Source organism: Malurus melanocephalus, unplaced genomic scaffold, assembly GCF_030028575.1.
Source record: "Malurus melanocephalus ecotype Western Australia unplaced genomic scaffold, MMel_1.1 scaffold_145, whole genome shotgun sequence".
Lineage (NCBI taxonomy): Eukaryota > Metazoa > Chordata > Aves > Passeriformes > Maluridae > Malurus > Malurus melanocephalus.
The window spans coordinates 801,143-822,244 of NW_026623377.1; the positions used below are offsets into that span (position 1 = coordinate 801,143).

Here is a 21,102-nt window from a genome sequence, read left to right on the forward strand (position 1 = left end):
AAATATTTTTTAAAGATTCAAGTGAATGGAAAAATTGAGACGAGTATCCTGGCCACTACATAGATTAAATAATTTTGGTTTCCAGAATGTCATGGGAAAGGCTTTAATTTTATTTTATTTCATTGTGATTTATCTCTTATATCAATCAACAACAAAATAATTCTCCAGATGTTTTCTTTTGAGGAAACTGACTTGTTAATGAAATGCAAGTGTATTTCCTAATTTGTCACACTGATAATAGACCAGAACTGCCACACTTTCTAGCACTATGAGCCACAAGTAGGAAACTGGTGGGTAAGAATACCAAGAACCTTTCCTCTGCCATTGCTTCATAGCAACTCTGTGGATACTTGATACGTTCATGAGGGATCATATACAGACCTGCCTCTGGAGCTGCAGATGATGAAAATTCTGATAAGGCTTTGGACAACTGAGATTTTTCAGAAGCCACTTGTTGCCATATGGTATTGAAATAAGTCCCATGCACATGCAGCTCTGGATTGAAAATCAACTGAGGTGTTTGTCCACCATGTAAGGGTACTGTTAGTTCAACATGTGCAATCTGCAACCAAACTGCCCAGTGAGTTGTTACAGAAATCATGCATTTTCTCAGACAGGTATGCATRTTATGGCAAGAATACACTTGCAGACAGAAAATATACCTCAATAGTCAGAAAGCCTCAAAAATTCACAAACTTAATGTCGGGCTAATAGTAATCACAGGAACCATTAAACAGCAGCATTGTACCATTATGCTAAAATATCACTTGATTTCTCATGGTCCTTGGGCATCTCACTTGTTTCCTCAATGTGTACTCACATAATCTAACCTTGCAGACCACACTGAGTTCCCRAGAGCCTTCTTTTAAGTGCTCCATCCATCTTTCACCTGCCATGTAAATATTATTGTTTATTTATACATCATTCTTTCATTAGAGCTGGTCAGTCAGCTCAGAGCACTTACCCGTTCCTAGTACTGCAAAATTGGCTCATCCACAGAGGAATGCCACTTTGGCACCTGCTTAGTATTGTAAAGTACATCCAGATGGGCCCATGCCTCTGCAGACCCTCAGCCTACGGCAGGCAGAGATTCACCACACCTTTCATAAGTGGTTTATTCCTGCATACTCTGGCACTGACCTTTACAGCCCTTCAGGAAAGGAACTGTGACTGTGTGTGTGAAACACAGCATTTTAAATTAAGTCAAAGGAGTTCTGTACAGAAATATGTGCAGATTGTGCTGGTAAACTGTATAGATGCTACTGAGTACTGCTAGATGTCTGGGCAGTCAAAGGAACTTTCATCAGCAGAAACTGATGGCACATGGAGACTTTTCCTGATTTATACTCTGCCCCCTTAACAGTAGCCTTTATAACAAACCCATTTAAGATACAGAATTCCTAACCATGCCTACATGAAGGAATTGGGATTCAAGAGCACAAGGCACAAGATGTATGTGGAGAAGGTGAAGAGTAAGTTTTTATATCAATTTATTCTTCAACTCCTTTCTAGCAGATCAGTTCTTAACTACTGTTATCCACTTTTCCATCACTAGCATTAAGCTATGAATTTTATTACACAATCATCAACTTTCTCTCCAGGCTGCTGTAAAGCAAAAAGAAACTAAAGCCAGGAAGGTATTTCAGGGCTATGAGTGTTCACACAAATGAGGTGATTTCTTTCAGAAAAAATCCTTATTTAAAAAAAAAAAACAAAACAAAAAAACAAAACCCAAAACATAGTTTTGAAAATACTACATCTCACAGTTACTTGGTCATTAATGTGCATTAGACACTCTACAAAATTTAATGTAAAAAAAAGCAATCTGTATCTGAATACTACGTATACAATTGTCAGCAAGAATAGTTTTTAATTATGATGYTTCCAATAAACTTTGCAATACAAGTTGCTGGAGAAGCTGTGAGGAACCAAGGATGGAAAGAGAAAAAGGAAAATACCAAGGACAGATTTTTCCGCCTAAAATCTTACACAAATTTGCACAAACACAGGCACTAAATAGGTCACCTCTGTGAATTCATATCTTTAAAAGTTGTAATGTATTTTGGAAGTTATATTCAACTTTGTCTCTTCAGCTTTATGTTGAAGGTTTCTTCTCTACCTCAGTAGTTACACCTATTACATAATATTATATAACAGTATTTAATATTATACTAGGATGTGATGGCATTAAAAGCATCACCGACAGTAATGATGGAAGAACATTTTTCTAAACATGCAAATCCAAGCAGATGAGCAATATGATTGGAAAAGCATTTTATACAAATCTACATTCTGAACCACGTCAGGGACTCCATAATACCAATTGCAATTTGGGGCATTTCACTGTACCTAAGTTAAGTTGAAACAGGTTTCAAAGCCAGAAAAACTCTCTAATGTCAAATCATAAGCACCATTCTGAAAATTTGAAATTTGCTTTGTGTAAGATCTTATATTTTATCTAATTGTATTCAAGCAGACAATTAAAATAAAGGTCAATCAAACTATAAAAATGTACMGAGTGGTGACATCTAATAAAATGAAATAAAAGTATTTTAATAAAAGGAATTGTCTTCAGCTTGTAGCTGCATTGTAAGACTAGCTCTAACCTTAGTTAAACTTAAATATAACACAAAAGCATGAGAATTTCATTTTTTGACTCTTCTGATTAAAATGCTAGTAGCTTATTATACTGTATGTATTTTCTACAAATGGGAAGTTTATCTAGTAAACTCTAGTCCTGCAAAAGGACTCTTTTTCCAGGACTACTTTTGGACAATTAATATCTTCAAGACCATACTGTTCCAAGAACAGGTCACAAGAAGTTTGTGTAGATAATTCCACTTGATTATGAAAGCAAGTATCTTCTATACTTTTTGGAAAAAAAAAAATTAAATAATTCTGTAACAATTAAATTCATTCCAATTTTGCTGGTGAATTAAACCAGCCCATTGCTATCATCATGTGGCCAATATTCTGAAGTTATTGTCATTTTTCCAGTTGAGCACATGCTGTTCAATAAAACGGTTGGGAGAGATTAACATTAAAAAATGCCTGGTGTTTCAGACCAGAACAGAAAGTACTATAATGTTTGATATGTTAAGCTAGTTTGAAAACAGCATTATGGAACAAATCAAGTGCCACATAACTGTAAGTCATATATTTCAGGTGCACATTTTTTTAAATAGAAAGCATTACTTCTTTGCATCTCATTAATTTGTATCTAAATGTTGCCTATAGTGGAGTGCATATAACTGGAATTTCTTTTTGTTGTAATTAATTGCTCCAAACACCTGTTGGCCCAAATATTTAATTACTCTGAAAGTTCTTTTCCCCACTAGCCTTCTTATCTCAAGTCTACCAATTGCAGAGCTTGAAAGAGATATTTTAAATGCAGGTGATAAAAGATCCTTTATTACTGAGGCACATGAATGTTGTGATAAAAATAATAACTGATGTAGGCTGTAAGTCCCAAGCCTAGACAAGTCCCAATAACTGTTAGAAGTGTTTCTTTAATATTGTGAGTTCCAATTTTGCAGTATTTGGGGCTTGTGACAACCAGAAAACAAAACATTCCCCACGTGTCCTGGCATTGGGAGAGGAAGAAGAGCTCAGCACCTCCCTCTCCACTTTCCCTCCTCAGGAAGCTGTAGCGAGTAGTGAGGTCACCCCTCAGCCTCCTCCTCTCCAAACCAGGCAAGCCCAGTGCCCTCAGCCCCTCCTCAGAGCCTGTTCCTGCCAGCATCAGTACCCTTTTCTGGATGTATTAGTCACAGAAAAAATATTTAAACATTTAAAATATTTAAGCAGCAGTAACAGTAATTGGAGACGAGGAACAGCAAGCTGGGTAGATGCGCTGGTGAGTAAAACCATGACAATTAAACAGAAAAACATAACCTTAGCACTATTTTAAGTTTCTGCTAATATCTACCTGTGCTTTTAGACGGACAGAAATTCTAAGATGAAAACTAAGTAAAAAATCAGCAAATGCACTTCATAGAACAACATTGTCTTTACCACAGTACAGAGGATTTTTCAGTGGTGTGATCCACAGTTAGTATCTACGTTCTGTGATTATGTAAAAGCCCAGTATCATAGCATTTTCCTTGAGGACTCAGTCATGTCAGAGACCTACTGGAAATCCATTTCCATAAAACTTCTAGCATAATTTCTCAATAAATAAACAAAAACTGGTTTCACTTAAACAGACTTTTCTTCATACCTGAATCTGTATACCCACAAACATTTTCTCACTCACCACACAGGCCTAGAAAAATAGAAGAAAAAATTATTCCAACATGTCCATATCCTTTACTTCAGTCTTATATCTGAAGGAATATTCTTTTGGAAAAAATAAAAGTTCTGGACTTTTGTTCATGTATTCCTTAGTTTCCCATATACAGATGGCGGCATTCAACAGAAAGTTGTTTTTTTAAAGATGATTACTGTTCGCCTGACTCATCCCATCCTCCACTTACAGAAAACCAGAAATTACCAAAACACAGTTGCCACATAAAATTAATTGACAGTTACTACTGATATGACTGCAATTGAATATGTAACCTGGTGAATTAGCAAAGACAGGAAGGATTTCTCATAAAAAAATAAATTCACATTGTGGGATTTCTTCTCTGTTATGCATGTATAGGATGATTTTGGAAATTAATGATATGACGCATATTCGTTTCACCTACCATTAAACACCTGACTGAGGATTGCAAGATGATAAACACATTTCCCTCATATAGGCAACAGAGAAACACACAAACAGAGGGTTATTATGACTCTGATAATTGACTACAATTAACATTACAATAATTATGGCATTAATCTGTTAATGATGGAGTGGTTTTACAATAAGACTGTAACTATCCCAAAAATCTCATGCAAATGCTTGGTTTAGTACTAAGGTGTATCCAGGACTATGTTTATCAGTTCCTCATCTACAAAATGAGGAAAATAATATTTCCACAATTTTTCAGAAGAATAAAAGGCACACAGGACACTGAAAAGTACAGAAAGGACATGGTATTGGACTGGTTTCAGTTCAGTGGACGTAAGTCATCAGCCTTCTCATTTACAGCAGCAGAGATGAGACAGGCAACCAAAATGAATTTTCACTATATAATAAAACCCTCAGTATTTCTCGGATTCACTATGCTACTACCATGTATCCATTGACACAGATGTTCCCTATCAGTTATTTCCTTTTTACATATAGCAGAATATTCTCAGGCTTAGAGTCAATACTCTGTGAGTTGAAGGAAAAAGAAGTAATGCACTCAGAATATGTGACCTGAATAAGTGGTGTCTAAAGTGTTAAAGGACTGCTCAGATGTGCTGCACAATCCAGTTTTCCCTTTCAGCACTGACAAATGCTCAATCTTCATTCAAGATCTGCTCACAGGCCGTTGACAGTTGGGGCCTGCCTGCAGTTTCCCTTAAGCTGTCAACACACACTTGAAGAGAAAAGAGATACTCCATCTCCAGAAGAAATCAGGAGTTTTTTCAAGTAGGCCTCATGAAGACATAGCTTACTTACTTGTCTTACAGAAACACATAATTCAAGAAGACACCAAAGAAGCAGAGCTGTCATAAATCTGATGCTTGCTTTTTTGTTGCTTTATTATTATTGCTGAGCTATTCAAAGCAATGAATTCTTGGCTGAACTGAATGAAGCTGAATCATCCTAAGCTAGGACCGTATTCAAACTTAAGAACCATGGTACTACCGCAAAAAAATATTTAGGAATGTTCCATATATGTAACTGACACTCAAGTGTAGGTACAAGATATTTACTTATACAAGATATRTATTTATATTTACCTTGTGTTTGATTACTAAACTTTAGGTGTCCAATTTTGATTGCAGTCTTTTAAGGAAAAAAAAAAAAGAAAATTAGTTAGAATCCAGCCTACTTTTTCTGAGTTAGCTCCACAAGATGAACCACAGCATAGTACATGAAGATTTGCTTTTAAGGACCTAAAATGCTTAATTCCTACTGTAAGTAGGGATAATTTTACAAGGAGATCTATGTTACTGGTGATCTTTACAAGGAGCTGTGTAATGTCACCTGTGGCTACATGTTGATCAACTAGCAAGATAATAGATTCTGTTTCTACTAATGCAAAAAGGAGTCACAGCAATGCCCAAAACATTTTAGGAGACTGCTGTTCAGTCAGGTTTTGCATTTTAGCCTGTTAATGATGAATAACAGATCAATATTTATAGTTGTCTCTTGCAAAATTGGAGCAGTAAATACATTTTGTCCATTATCATTCATAGCGGTAAGTTCTAAGTGACAGGCTAAAGGCARCCTTCAGGCATGTAGAATGTTTTCYTTGTACTGCTACGKTAGTGATGTTGAACTAATATGATTTTGTCATTGAAAATAGCTGCCTGAATCTTTCTCCTGTAACTTTTCTGTTTGCAAAAGCTGTCAGGGTTTCAAACGGATTTTAAGTTCAGAAACAACTGATATTTCAAAATCAAACTAAAATAACACGCTTGAAAATATTTAGTGCTTTAAAACCACCTATTTTATCTTAGAAAATATGTGTAACCACAGAAACCCCTCCAGAACTGCTTCTTAGTCCAGTTCTTGTTCTCAAAGAAAATTTCTAAGAGGAATATAACAGCAAAAAAAGGTCTTTTTTTTTTTTTTTTATATCAGTATAAACGGTACAGTTTCATTTTTGAAGTTTACAAAACAGTATTGTTTTTGGTGGACTATGGTCCAGGAAGATGATATGATTATATTTTGAAGTCAGATACGTATATAGTAAAACACACAATACACAATAGTTCATCCACCTCATGCTATTGTGCAGTACTGAGATGTCTTTAGAAGTGTATTTTTTTTCTGTTGCTATTTAATGCCAAGATTTGCAAATTAGAGAATAACATGAAAACCATATGTTAAAATTTGATGGTTGTTATCAAATGACAATAGAGATCAGTTAGCTTTCCCTTTAAYTTTATGCGTTCAAAATGCTTCCCAAAATCATCATGAAGAGTAAAACTCCCCATCACTTGTAAAGACAGAAGTCTAGAAATCACCAATTAAAATTACTATCAATAGGGTTGCCAAAGAAGAAAAATAATAACAAAAAGAAAGATGACCTGTGCTTCATCTCAAAGATGTAATGGTATCATTCACACTTGAAAATGACATAAAACTAGTTTTAATCAAAAAAATTAACCCTATTGGCTTTAACTTCCCTGTATTGTGACACTGAATGGAAGCTTCACAATTTCATCTTCTATTTCTAATATTTTTCCTAGTCTTAGAATATCACTAAAGAAATCCTAAATGCTCCACAAAGCTATCTTCTGCTTCTTTGCACTATCTTAAAGTAAGAATTCTTTTTAGATTTGCTTGATGATGATGGGAGAATCCTCTTTCCGTCGCTAGAGATGAGGCAACAGACATAGCATTAGGTGCATGGTCCTCCTGGCATGAAGGGCTTTTGGTGCCTTGTTTTAAACTCTGGTCATAATGAAGGACAAACACCAGTGTTGTTTTCTCATCAAGATGTTGGCAATCTGAGCAGAAGAGTAAAACTCCATGATTTTTTAATATACTGGTTGATTAATGGATTCTAGCAGACAAAACTTTTGTTTCTGGAATACTCTTAAAAATTTCTTGAGACTTTCTTTCATACACYTTTATATACAGAGACTTTTATATACAGTTAATTGTGTATCCTTGTATGCAGAGTTTTAGATACATAGTTTTATGTACAAAGTATTTTAAAGTTGTATTGCAGTCTTAAAAAAGGATTAGTACAGACATCATTCTTTGTATTTTTTCCCTTAGCAATCTGAAAAGTCAGTAACAGATCTGTGTCATTCTGCAACACTGAAATGGTGGGGACAGCTGCCAGTGGTTGACCATGACATGCAGTGGGTGAGCAACTGGCTCATGGGTTGGGCACAAAGGGTTACAGTGAATGGGGTGACATCAGACTGGTGACCTGCCACTGATGGGGCTCCATCCTTGGTGCYGTGCTCTTCAACATCTTCATAAATGACCTGGACACAGGACTGGAAGAGAAACTAAGTAAATTGGCCAATGAAATTAAACTAGGAGGAGCTGTTGAATCCCTCAAAGGCAAAGAGGCCCCACAGAGAGACTTGGACAAATTAGAGACTTGGACAAATTAGAGGGCTGGACAATCACCAACCATACCAACAAACACAAGTGCTGGATTCTGCTCCCAGGCTGGGGCAACCCTGAATGACCAGACAGACTGGGGAATGAGATGATGGAGAGCGGCCCCAAGGAAAGGGACCTGGAGGTCCTGGTCGATGGAAAGYTGAATGTGAATAAGCAATGGCCAAGCAGCCAGGCGGGTCAGCCATGTTATGGGGGGCATCAGGGACAGCATCGCCAGCTGGGCAAGGGAGGGGATTGTCCCACTCTTCTCTGCACTGGTGCAGCTTCACCTCAAGTGCTGTGTGCTGTTTTGGGTGCCATAATATAAGAAAGATACAAAGCTATTACAGAGAATCCAAAAGAGGATATAAAGATGGGGAAAGGTGTAGTGAGTAAACCATAGAAGGAGCTCTGAGGTCATTTGTATTGTTCAGTTTGAAGAAGAGGAGGCTGAGAGGAGACCTCACAGCAATCTACAGGTTTCTCATGCGGAGAAGCAAAGAGGCAGGAATTTCACTGTAGTGGCAGAACCCAAKGGAACAGCAAGAAGTTTTTTCAGGGAAGTTCAGGCTGGATATTCGGTTTTTCACCCAGAGGGTGGGTGGAACAGACTCCCCAGGGGCCACAAAACTCGACAGAGTTCAAAGAAGCATTTGAACAATGCTTTTGAGCATATGGTGTGACTYTTTGGATCTCCTGTGCAGAACCAGGAGCTGGAGTTTAATGATCATTGTGGGTCCCTTCCAGCTCAAGATATTATAAAATTCTAAGGTGGCACTCTCTGAAGGACAGGACAAAGATCTAGAAGAAGGGCAGACATCCCCATGACTTCTGATTGCTAATGCCTACTGGTTGTTAGCTTTATATGCTAGCATGATATGGTTGTGAAGAAAGTTTATGGTTGTACAGGAAATATTTTCCTCTTAGAGGAGACGTCTCAAATGACATAAATTAGGGAAAAAAATCAGAAATTACTTGGCTAATAAGCAATGAATACATTATTTCTAAATGTGTTGGTATTCAAATATTCTATAAGAAAAAGCCCAAAATCAAGACTTCTCTTCTTGCCCTAGTTTCAATAAAATAAGTATTTGTCAAATCACAGTGCTTTGCCTATTTGCTTTCTTCCTAATTTAATTTCACTGTGGAGAATGAAACTCCTAATTTTGGAAGCTCCTGAACAGACAACGAGTATATGTGCTTTTTTAACACTTTCCATCGCCATACACCCATGCCAATTTGACAGTAATTCAACTTCTTTATGAAGGACAGTRCTTATGCTAACATGGCCTAATTAATAAGAACCAGAGTTAACTGATATTTAAGTTCCGTCAATACTTGCAAATTTTTTTAAAGCACTGAGGAGAGATTTGAATGGAGTGACTAGGGAAGGCCTAAAAAATGAAGTAGACACATGGTTTTCATTTGGGGTGGAGAGAGACTGTTATGAAGTTTACTTGACTGCTGCAGGCAATATTGGAGGATTAAATGGAAACTGGCTGAACATTAGCTTCCAGTTTATAAAGAGCATTCACTCTATAAAATTTCCTTACAGCACCTTTTTACATAATGAGCTTTAACTAAATTCTGTCAGCATGGAAAGTGGTTCATATGGTTTAAGATGTGTCTTACTTCAGGAATTCAGAAGATTTTTCTTTCAAAGGCAGAGAAGAGCTTTAAAGGATGGCTTAAGTTTTGAAGCGGTAGAAGATGTTGTACCTTTTCCATTTCTCATGTTTTCAACCACAGACTTGAACAAATCTATGGCAGGATGTTGATCTTGTCAACTGCAATTATTTTTCACCTGATTATTCATATTCTATTCTATTTTACATAACTCTCCACCCCTTGAGAAAGTTTGAATTTTCCTGATATTTCTACAATTGCTAAGGAAAACTGGAAGGACTAAATATATAAACTGATGCCATTTACATTTATTTTTCTTAATTTTCAAGCTTTTTCTTTATTTCTTTTCTRGGCTCAAAAAAAAATATCAATAATGGTCATTTCCGAAATCTACTTATCAAGGTGGCTGCCCCTCCTTCTCCTTCTGCTTTTTTGACCTTCAAGAACTTCCAGCAGCCTTAATTCAGCAAAAATACTAGTTATGAGGAAAAGAACACAAGAAGCATCAGGACTTAATCTGCCCTTGTTTTATTTGTTGATGTTGTTTTGAGCTAAATTCAGCTTCTAAGCTTTTTAAACAAAAAATGATAAATTATATATTGTATAGTTGTGCTTAGAGAGTGTGATGTTTCAGGCACTGTGCAGTCACAAAGCCACAAAGATGAAAATCTTGAGCCTGAACCATTCAAACACTACAATCAGTGTAGTAGCTTTATCCATGTACAGTGTTCCTTGGAAATCAAACTACTTATGCTAATCACATGTGCAATTGCAACTGACTGTATTTTCATAACACAAATTTTAAAATCAGTAATGTTAAATTGAATATTTTTTTCCTAATGAGGTATTGTGGAGATTTTGAAGTTGTCTAGAAGAAAGGGAGAGTTTTTAACATTACCCTTTGCAAAATAGTTCCTTTTTTAAACCATAGTGCAAGCCAACAGGATAAAAAGAATGAATTCTGGGGTCAAATGTGTTTATTTTAATTGGAAACTAAGTACTGATAATGTATAAATGAATTTGATCTCAGAACATTACTTTGAGATGAAAGATCAAAAAAGTTCTAAACTTGTCCTATTCCAAATGGCTGTAGAGAAATACCATGCTTCATTCTTCATTTTCAGATTAATCTATTTAAAGATTTACCAAACAGTTCTCGCTGAAAAAATACCATAATCTGGCAAATCAAGTATTCATTTCAACTTTTCAAAGGATTTTCATTATAAGCACTGTTCAAATGAACTACTTTTATAAAGATAAGGGACTTAATGTTGTTTGATTGAGAAACCTATTAATGTCTTAAGAAAGTATAGACAAATTTATAACTTTATTCATATTCAACCAATAAATATGTCATAATGCATCAGAATTTAAAATTTTATTTTTACAGGTGATAAGTGAAAATGACATCARCCAAAGAACATTATAATGACACATATATTAATTTGTTTATTTGCAATTTTGCAGCCAGAATGATCCCCTTGAACTCCATACACAATGAACAAATTTTCTGGCATACTAACTCAAAGGGGAAAGAATAAATTTTACAAGTGTAATATAAAATGTGATATTTATACTGTTTTCCGGTTGTAATCAGCACTGTCTGATGTGCAAGTAATTTGTTGAATGCCAAAGACGTTCATGTCTGGCTAACAGTTGTTGGCTGATTTTGCTGAAAGCTGTGTGTCAGAGCAGGAATCTATTTGTGGTAAAATGGTTCGTGCAGGAAGGTAGGCAGCCTGCTTCCACATACGCTTCCATCATGCGCTAATGATGCCTCTTCACAGCAACCACATTTTCCATTTTAGAGTCTTGCTCTAAGTCATCCTGAAGTCTCCACTGGGAGAACATAGGGGAAAGAGAGTATATCCTCTCCTCAAAGTCTTAGTTCCCAAATTCATTAATTTACCAAAATGGAAACAAGATGAAAATATCTCTCTCAGCAAAATTAGTGATTGTTTATTTTAAGCAAACTAATAACCATGGTGTGTCTTTCTTTCCCAAAGATCTCAATATTCTTTGCACCAGATAAACAAGTCTCAGATGAGGTTAAGTATTACCTTTTCCAGATAGTCTATTGAGTTATGAAGGGAACAGTGAAAGGAAGTGATATGAAACAGAACATGCTGTCACATGTGCTACTTTACAAAAGCACTAGAAATAAGCTACAGCACAAACTGACAGCCCTTTCACTGAGGCGGGGGTCAGCGTGCAGGATAGAAAAAAATCAGCAAAGATGAGCCTGACCACTTCTCAGCTCAACTTCACCTACTGAAATTGAAGGAGGAGAAGTACCAACAGCAAATCCACTTGCCACCCATTTCCCCTGATGGCCAGCCTGGCCCAGTGATGAAGGGAACACTAATATTATTATACTGCTAGGATGATAATTCCCTTCAAGAATGTCCCTCAGCTCTATGCCAAAAACCACACAGGAACTATACAGCACAAATTAGGAACTACCCCAGTTTCCTGGTAGAGAGACCTAACTCTTGATCATAAGACTATACTTTCTCCTCAATCGTTTATTTTATTTTCAGTAATGCAATAGATTCTAATCCCCTCATAACCCCATTAAAGTGCTGCATGCCAGTCCCTTRCCCGTCAGCAGCAGACCGCCCTGCAGGCCTGAAACCACTTCAGATGGCAATTTTTCAAGCCACTCTAATCAAAATGAAATATCTCTCAATTAATTATCCCTCTGCAACCTGCATTCCAATCCCACTCCATAATTGACAATTACTTACCCATTCTTCCTCACAAAGCCTGGAGTAAATTGGATAATTTTAGCATTTGTTTTATTTTGACTGTTCCTAAATTTAACGTGGGAAACTCTTTGCATCCACTCCTCCTTCCTGTTTTGGTAAAACAAGTTAGTTAGAACCGATGTCTTCACAATTAAATTTTCAACAACACATCAGGAAGGGCATTGCCTCAGCTCTTTATTGATCTCATTATTACAAAAAGCATGTGGTTATAGCTATGTCTGGCACTTCATACTTTTTCTCATGACTTTAAAAGGTACTAAACAACATATTCCAAATATCATATTTAATATAAAAAATACATATTAAGGCTTCTGCTCCAATTTCTTCCAGACCAACATGTTGCAGAGTATTTCCTGGTTCATATTAAATGCACATGAGAACATTTGCACTTATGGTTAGGAATCAGTTCTTGGCCTTCTAAACTTGTATTGTTCCCTGATGAACACTCTGGTTCTAATTCCCTAAAAGGGCATGACCTGGTGTGTATGCAAGGTCAATTAAAATGARGTCCTTAAAGCTTTTTCATATGAATTGTAACGTTTTTTAAGAATTATACTCTCAGACTTAACCCTCTGCTGCATAAGATCTGAGCAGCTGAGTGTGCTGTGTTTTCTATCATTCATTCCCTGCACAGAACAGCTCTTCTGGCTTTTCACCTTCCTCTTCATCACTCTCTTTTGGAATCAGAAGAATGAGAAGCATTAAAAATCTGGTCAGCCATCAAGGCCATTCTCTTACTTAGACCCACCTATTTCTTACAGAGCTATCATTGCTGAAGTTTTCCAGTCTCATTTGAATCTCCTACGGTTTCATTTGTAGGGCAATGAGTGATACACAGCAGCTCTTCTCTTGCTGTTCAGTCTACATTCTCTCTTTAAAAAACCAACTCCATCACCCATGACTTCACCATATTCCATCTCAATCAGGCTGCCTCTGCCCTACGAGTTTTGCTGTACTCTGTAACACCCTTATTCACCTAAGATAACAAATAATACAGGAGAAAGTAAGACAAAAYAAAGACACAAAAGGCAAATTATGAAAAACAAAAGACAAGGCACTAGAGAGCTTCTAGCTGGGTGACTTCAGATGATACAAAGGAAGASAAAATGCTCCCACAGATAGTCAGAACTCAGATTTCAGACCAGAATTAGCAACCACAGTCAAGAGGGGACTTCCAGAACGGACAAACATAAATAACCCAGTTGGGATTAATCACCAACAGGTGATTAGAAAGGAAAATATTCAGAGGACTGTGGGAATGGGTTGTTAGTCTTGAAGAAGGGCACCTGGAGATGAGAACTGCAGAACGAGGRTATGTAAGGTAGAGCTAACAAAAAGAAGAGGCAATAGCTTGGATGATTGCTGTCATATTGCAGGACTGTGGCATGATAAAAAATTTTCACTGAGCACACATGTGGAACAGTGAGCCAGGTAATGCTCAGTTGGAAACGCTTTCAATCCCATTTGACAAATCAGGGGACTGGAACAAAAGAGATTTCTATTATTCCAGTGAGATTCAAAGGCAGAAACACTGCCTTTGATTATTACATGCTCTTAGCATAACAATGTAGAACATGGAATGGTAATTATTACATACAGCAGGAATTGGAAAGAGAGGCGATATCTTTTATTAGCTCAACTGATATAGCTAAAACACAAAAGCTCACAAGCACACAAGGCCTTTTTAGTGTCGTTTTTTTTTTAATTACTAGCTCTTTTTTAATTTTATGAGTATTTTCATACACAGTTCTTTCTAGTGTTACAGCTATTGTTTTTAAAATGGCACCTAACTCAATAAAAGTGTTACTTGACTCATCCTCTTTGTAGATTTTAGTTCACATTGTGGTTAAATCTTTAGCCACTGGACTAACATAGTTTTAAACTAAGTTTTCTATTTGTATATGCATTTTTCAGTTCACTTTAAATTTTCAAAATAGAGCTTTTGACTTAAGCTTGTTGTGGGCTAGCTAATCATCCAAAAAAGCAGCCAGAATAGTTTTTCACGACGTGAAATTAAGAGAATAAAGAAGATAAACAGGAATGCGCTCTGCTTATCATTGGAAATACTATATTTTACTTTTAGTGCTCTAAAGTATCGAGRATTTAATAAACTAGTGATTTAATAAGCTAGTTCCTTAAGTACTAAGATTTATGARGTTCTTTTTTTAAATCTGTAAATTAATAACATGGGAATAACGATAATCTTACTGTGCTATCACACTGAAAGTTTGTTACAAGACAGGTAGGCAATAACACTTCTGATATTCAGGAATGTCTGTACACACTCAGCTGGCATGCAGGTGTTCAGCTAATAAAACAGAAATAGAAATTGCCAGTTAGGTAGAAAGTTACCAGATGTTTCTAAGAAATAATTAGGAGAGCAAAGGAGAGAGATGCACTGATATTGGTCGAAAGAAACACCCAGCATCTTTGCCTGGTATTTTGAAAGTTTACATGGTAAGAAGAATTCCTCTTTACCAAGAGACTTTTTTGCAGCATATTGAGTTCAATTTTAGGGTAAAGAATGTAGAAGACCCATATAAAGCATATAAAACTAACTGCAGAATTGCAGCACTATAGGGCAAGTAATTTTAAACATGGGCAATTAAGATGGAGGAGAGTTAATGGCACAGTTTGAAATGTGCTGAGTAATGAAGACCAGTTGTTTTAGATATTCTCGGTAACCACAAGAACAGTAGTGATTAACACGAGTTTTCTTGCTAAATTGGAAACAAAAAAATTATTAAAACATAGGATTGAAATCTGATCTCATTTCTACTCACACAGCACTAGAATAACCCATTTGAAATATCTGAAAAAAAATGTACAGCTACACATTCCTAAGTCCCAAAATTCTGCTACCAGTACAATTTGCAAGCAAATACAGTTTTTATGCAGTAGCTTTAGCAAGAAGCTCTTTAAAGTTTATAACTATGGTCCCCAAGCATGTCTGTTGTTTCAATAACTCTGCCTTTATCAGTCCCATCAAAGCTGCTGTCCAGCATGAGGTTGCTAGGAACTATAATGAAATGATGCAGTTGTAGATTTCCTTATAGCCCAATATTTTCCACTATAAGACAGGTGACTGCAATTTCCATCACATCAGGACAATTACTTTTAAGAACAGAAGGAACCTTTGCCCTCCCTCCTTTTCCTCTACCACTCCCAGCTTAGGTTGCATATCACGATCCACAAACTTGCAGAGAATACTTAGCTTGTGATTTTCAACATAACCAGTACTACAGGAAATTGAACTGCAAGACAGAAAAGCATTTTTTAAAGGAAATTCTCTTTGTAAAGTGAAGGCTGGGAAATAGATCATGGAAAATACTGGGAATAAGCTTTTGATTTTACCTTTTGAACAGGCAGATGATACTTTGGGTCCCTATAAAACAGGTTTTCAGAAACAATCCTTAAAGCACACCAAAAAATTCATTATTTCATTTAATACCAGAAAAGGTTGAGAAATTTATTTTATTTTAATTTGTGCACAACTGTGAATGTCCAGAGCACCACAACATTTTTATTCTATGACAAACCTTAAACATACAGAAGATTTCTATTTTATATCATGAACTCCCTAAGAGTTGAAACTGCAAATCCATAACTGAAATAATGTCCTTCATGAAACAAAAAATGAAGTCAATTTTAAAGGCATAGGAATCCAAACTTATGCCAGGCACAAAGGTGCTCAATCAATCAGCTGTAACTATTGTCATAACTCCTTCTTTTTCTTTGACTTTTTGAAACACATCAAGACTTTATAGTGATGGCTATCKAACAATGGTAAGAACAAATATGGTGTCATTCATCTGTTCTGTTTTCATATTTGTTCAAAGAAAAGGAATTACAACTGTTTACATTGGTGGAAGTGATACATAAAGGACAATGCAGTATTGCAGAATATGAACATTGTAATACTGCAAGAGCATGTACAGCTTCAACAAAYTGTTGTCATTATCTGACTCTACATAATTTATTTATACTATATTTTCTTTAAAGGCTGAATACAACCTAAATTGMAGAGCACAATAACCTGGCAAAAGAATATGATAATATCTTCAAAATTTGTCTACACCAATGATTTTTTTACTGGAAGTCAACCTATAGCACAGTTATCTAACACTAGGTTTTCACTGAAGCAGTGATAGAATTACTCCYGCCTTAGCTGATGACAGCATGTACCTCCACACACCCTGTTGAATTACCTSCAGAATAATTTACTTTTACATTGCAGACTTACAAAGAATAATAAGAGCACTTATCCCAMTTAACAGACAAGAGGAACTGCTAATTTAAAGCTAAAATGTGTTTGTCATGTAAGGCTGAGGTGAAGGAGCAGAAAGTGTTTACCTCATATTTGGCAAAAGCACTGATCTCCAATTAATAACCAATGGATGTCAATGAACTTCAGGGAAACAGACCATACTAAGAAACTGGTGCAGTAAGCGGTCACAGCAGAGGTGCTAAGTTTCTGAGAAGAATGCTGTGCTTTAGAGGAGCATTATTCCTGTCGGAGTCAAGTCACACTGAAAAAGTTTAGCTCAGGTATTTGGCTGCCACATCATGTTGTATGTAAACAAGGCTCTTCAACGAAGTACTCCATCTTAGACTCTAAATTACTCACTTTGAAGAATGGCCAAATACATGGGGCTTAAAAGAAGATATTTATTCTCTTTTCCTTTGATGTAGAATGGGAATACTGGTAGACTTTACTGGTAAATACTATTTTCTGTAAGTTGACTGCAATGTTTGAGTGATTCTTTGCAAACTGATTTTGTTCAGTGCTTTATTAAAAGTTATTGGAAAACATTTTCAAATCTATCTTAGGGAGCTGAGATATCCAAAATGAGGCACCATAAAATGGACTAGTATCCAGAAAGCAGTTCCTTAGTATTTTCTTAGTATTTTAAACAATGATAAAAAACACTGTCATACTTTTCTTTTTTTAAAGCATTTTTTAAAAATTTATTATGAGTGTTAATTCATTTACAGCTATGATACAATTTAGCAGGATGAAGTTATAGAGAAAAACATAAACATGTGACTCACAGAATATAGTTCTTCAGTTCAGTCATTTTTTAAGGGAAAAACATTAAATAAATACCAAGATAATCTAAAATGATGGTCTTTTACACTAATTTTGGGATAGACAAGATTTATTTTCCTAGATGTTAAACAAAAATCCTCAGCAGCAACTCAGGTTATCTTTTTGCAACCATTGAATTTATCCTGCTTCACTTAAACTGCAAAATTCTGGACCCTGGAAGTCAGCAGTGAAATCTCTACTGACTTCAATGAAGTCAGGTTTTCACCTTTATTTTTACTTAATATTACATGCTACATTTCTAGAGGATTGTATTTCTGATAAGTCTACTGAGACCTACTTTTTAAATGTATTTCATTTGTATTAATCCATCAGTTTTAAAAACAATAATTACTACATCTTGGATTGAAATTCTCCTCCCTGTTTTAAATCTAGCTTTTGTGTTTATGTAGTTAGGAAATGTTTGAGTTGTTCAGGAGGTTTTGCTGCTAAACAGAGCATATCAGCTCTTCTGACGTTAAAAAGAAATAAAACATTTCTTCTTTATGTGGCAACTCTGGTTAATCCATTATGAATCTACTTTAAAAATTACTTGAATCCTGTTTTCCTGGAAAGTGATCAATCAGACTGTGACAGATTTTAAAGCCATCATTTCCCAAAATACTGAAATAAAAGTAATAGGCAGAACGGCTGTATCTGCACTAAAAGAATGCTTAAAGGTTGTTTTGTTTTGTTTGCCATTATGGTGGTAATGCTTGACAAATGTTCAGGAGACATTAAGAGCACCTTTTTTACAATGGATTTACCACAAGTATGAAGATTAAAATGACGTAAAGCATAGATCAAAGAGAGAATATTATTTAATGAACATGAAAGTTGAAGCAAGCAAAAGTATAAATTCTGAAAACTAGAATCCTTTTTAAAGGATGGCAGACCTCAGAAGTGCTATATTGGTATATCAGAAATTTAATCTCCCACAGTAATCCATTGCTTAAAACATGTATATAWGAAAGCAATCCGAAAAGACTCCTATCAGTGTGTGCTAGAACAAGCATTTAGAAGATTCAAATCTCAGAAAGCAGTAAGAAATTTTCCATTGCATCGTGGTAGACAATATCTACCAAGCTCTGTTCACAGATTTTACTTTTTATTCAAGCTAACGTCCACTGAAAGCAAATAGAAAGCACATGTGGGAACATAACTCAGGTACTGACCTCAGACCTAACTTTCTGGAAAAACAGTTCAGGTTTCCAGACTCAGGGTAATGAAAAAACATTATTTGAATGGGATCCCAATCTTGGTCCTTTTAGTTTTCAAATATGATAATAACATTTAAAGTACAATTTTAATATATGATGAGTCTTTTTCACAGTGACATGATAATCTTCTATAATGCTGGAAAAAAAATTAATATGGCTTTTTCAAAACTTGCCCTTAAGTAGGTTATTCAATAGCACAGTAATAGTTGCACAGCAACATTGTGATTTTTCCACCATAATTAATGGTACTATCAATTAAAACATCTGTGGCCATAAAAATATAGATTGCACAGATGCAAATTCTCTGCCTTGAGCTGTCAACTCTTCATCTTACCAAACCTCCCTATATATGCTTGATATAGCACAGTGGCACTAGAGAAGTGTTAATTTTATAGCAGATAATCATCAGCTGTCGCAATGGGGATTACCAGATGTAAAGCACCATCAGTACAAGAAGTTATAAGAAGCCGTAAGTTGTAAGCCTATAAAAGACTACAACTTTTAGCAGCTCGGTTTGCTTTGACACATATAAGATGTGAGAGGAACATTACTATACTACCACGTTGCTTGTCCCTTCATACCTCTTCCTGTGATTACAWTGAAACCTCCAGTTGTCAACTGTTTCATTGGTTCTAGAAAGTTAGTGCTAAGTTCAAGTCACTGTTCATCACAGTTAAATGAAACTTATTTTTAGAGCCAAAATTACATAATTCTTGGTATTAGTATGCATATGAATCAAGTACAGCTGTCAGGAATACAGGATGAAGCAGCCATCAGGTGTTCTCATCCCTAACTGTTGCAAAAAAACAATCAGAACCTACATTTTAGTTGCAAATATTCTCAAATAATGTGCGTGTTAAACAAAACTAAAGATTCTGCTRCAACAAGAGAATGAGTGAAGAAAAAGAGACTGACATTGAAAAGGATATAACTGCAATAGACGTACCAGCGTTCATGAACTTAAATTCATCATACACAGATATTTCAGGACCAAAGCAGGCTGAAGAAATAGATTGCATACCATGCTTCTTGATAGTAAAATGAACAGTATGAATTCATGTAAACAGTCAAATAGAAATGTCCGTTGAAATTCTGCAGCTAAAGATATGTAGTAGTTCCTTATAGGCTGGAAAATACATATATTGCTTATGTAGAGTACCAAACCTCTGCAATGAGAAAAATCACCTTTGATCACCCCAAGTTATTTGAACAGCAGTAGAAGATGCCAAACTCTTATTCCTGGAGATACACATACTCTGTTTATCCACAGAAAGGAAACCCACCCTGGATAAGTTGATTCTAGCCAACTACAACCCAGTATCAAATTTCCCACGAGCAAGTCCCTGGAGAAGCTAGTCAAAGGCCAAGAACATTCTCATCTGGTAGAAATCAACCTWTTAGGCACAGTATAATTTGGAGTCAAGCCAGGACACACAACTAACACCACCTAGGAGACTGATGAATATTCTYCACCCATCGGTGGATAATCAAAGGACTGATATCTGTTCCCATCCTCTTAGGCCTTTGCAGTGAGAGTAGAGCTCTAATTATATGAGTCCTTCCTGGAGAGGTACACCCAGTAAGTACTGATGGGAAATTTCCTCCACCAGTGGACCCTTCAAACCGTGTGGGCAGCCACAGAAGCCAAGAACTGTGGAAATGACATCCCAAATATTGAATTGTTCACACAGCTTTTGCCTCATACCTCTACCCCACCCTACCCCTGCTTTATTTGTACTGTGAGCTCCTTGGCTACTGATGATTGACACCTCTTTGTTTATCCAGCACCTAGCACAAACAAGGACTTTGGTGGCAGTTCTTTGCATTTCCTAAAAAACCCTCTTAATAACAATGCTATTTGTGGGTTTTCAAAACTATTTCTTTCCCTTCAGTTTATTTTCATTATCTACATTGAACAACAAGCTGAAACAGTGTTACCCAAGTCCCAGCAATACRTAGTCAGAACTGAACTTTATCAGTAACCCCCCAGTTCAGTCATATAACTACAGCCACAACAGACCAGTGTGAGCAACAGCCTGGATCTACAACTGCACTGGAAGAGAGACAGGGAAAAAAGAATCAGGGGTCTGTATCCACTTTACCATTTCTCTGCATGACAGTGGTTAGTTGGRGAGTACTGGAACAGTACACATTGTTAAGATGATCTCTGTTTTGACCAGAACCATTATAAATCTCCTGTCTGGAGCCTGGAGAAGGTACAAGACTGGTACATGATGACTAAAAATG

General features: G+C 36.1%; 1 protein-coding gene across 11 annotated transcripts in view; it reads right to left on the bottom strand.

Moving 5' to 3' along the window:
* The window catches only part of SUGCT (succinyl-CoA:glutarate-CoA transferase), a 323,333-nt gene that overhangs the window by 61,418 nt on the left and 240,813 nt on the right, over positions 1-21,102 (bottom strand). For 4 of the 11 annotated variants that reach the window (XM_057371356.1, XM_057371353.1, XM_057371351.1 and 1 more), the window contains exon 13: positions 5,824-5,869. The exons of the other annotated variants lie outside the window; for them this stretch is intronic. In XM_057371356.1, the coding sequence (XP_057227339.1) occupies positions 5,824-5,869 (46 nt within the window). The remainder of the gene's footprint in view (positions 1-5,823; positions 5,870-21,102) is intronic. 11 annotated transcript variants of the gene reach the window in all.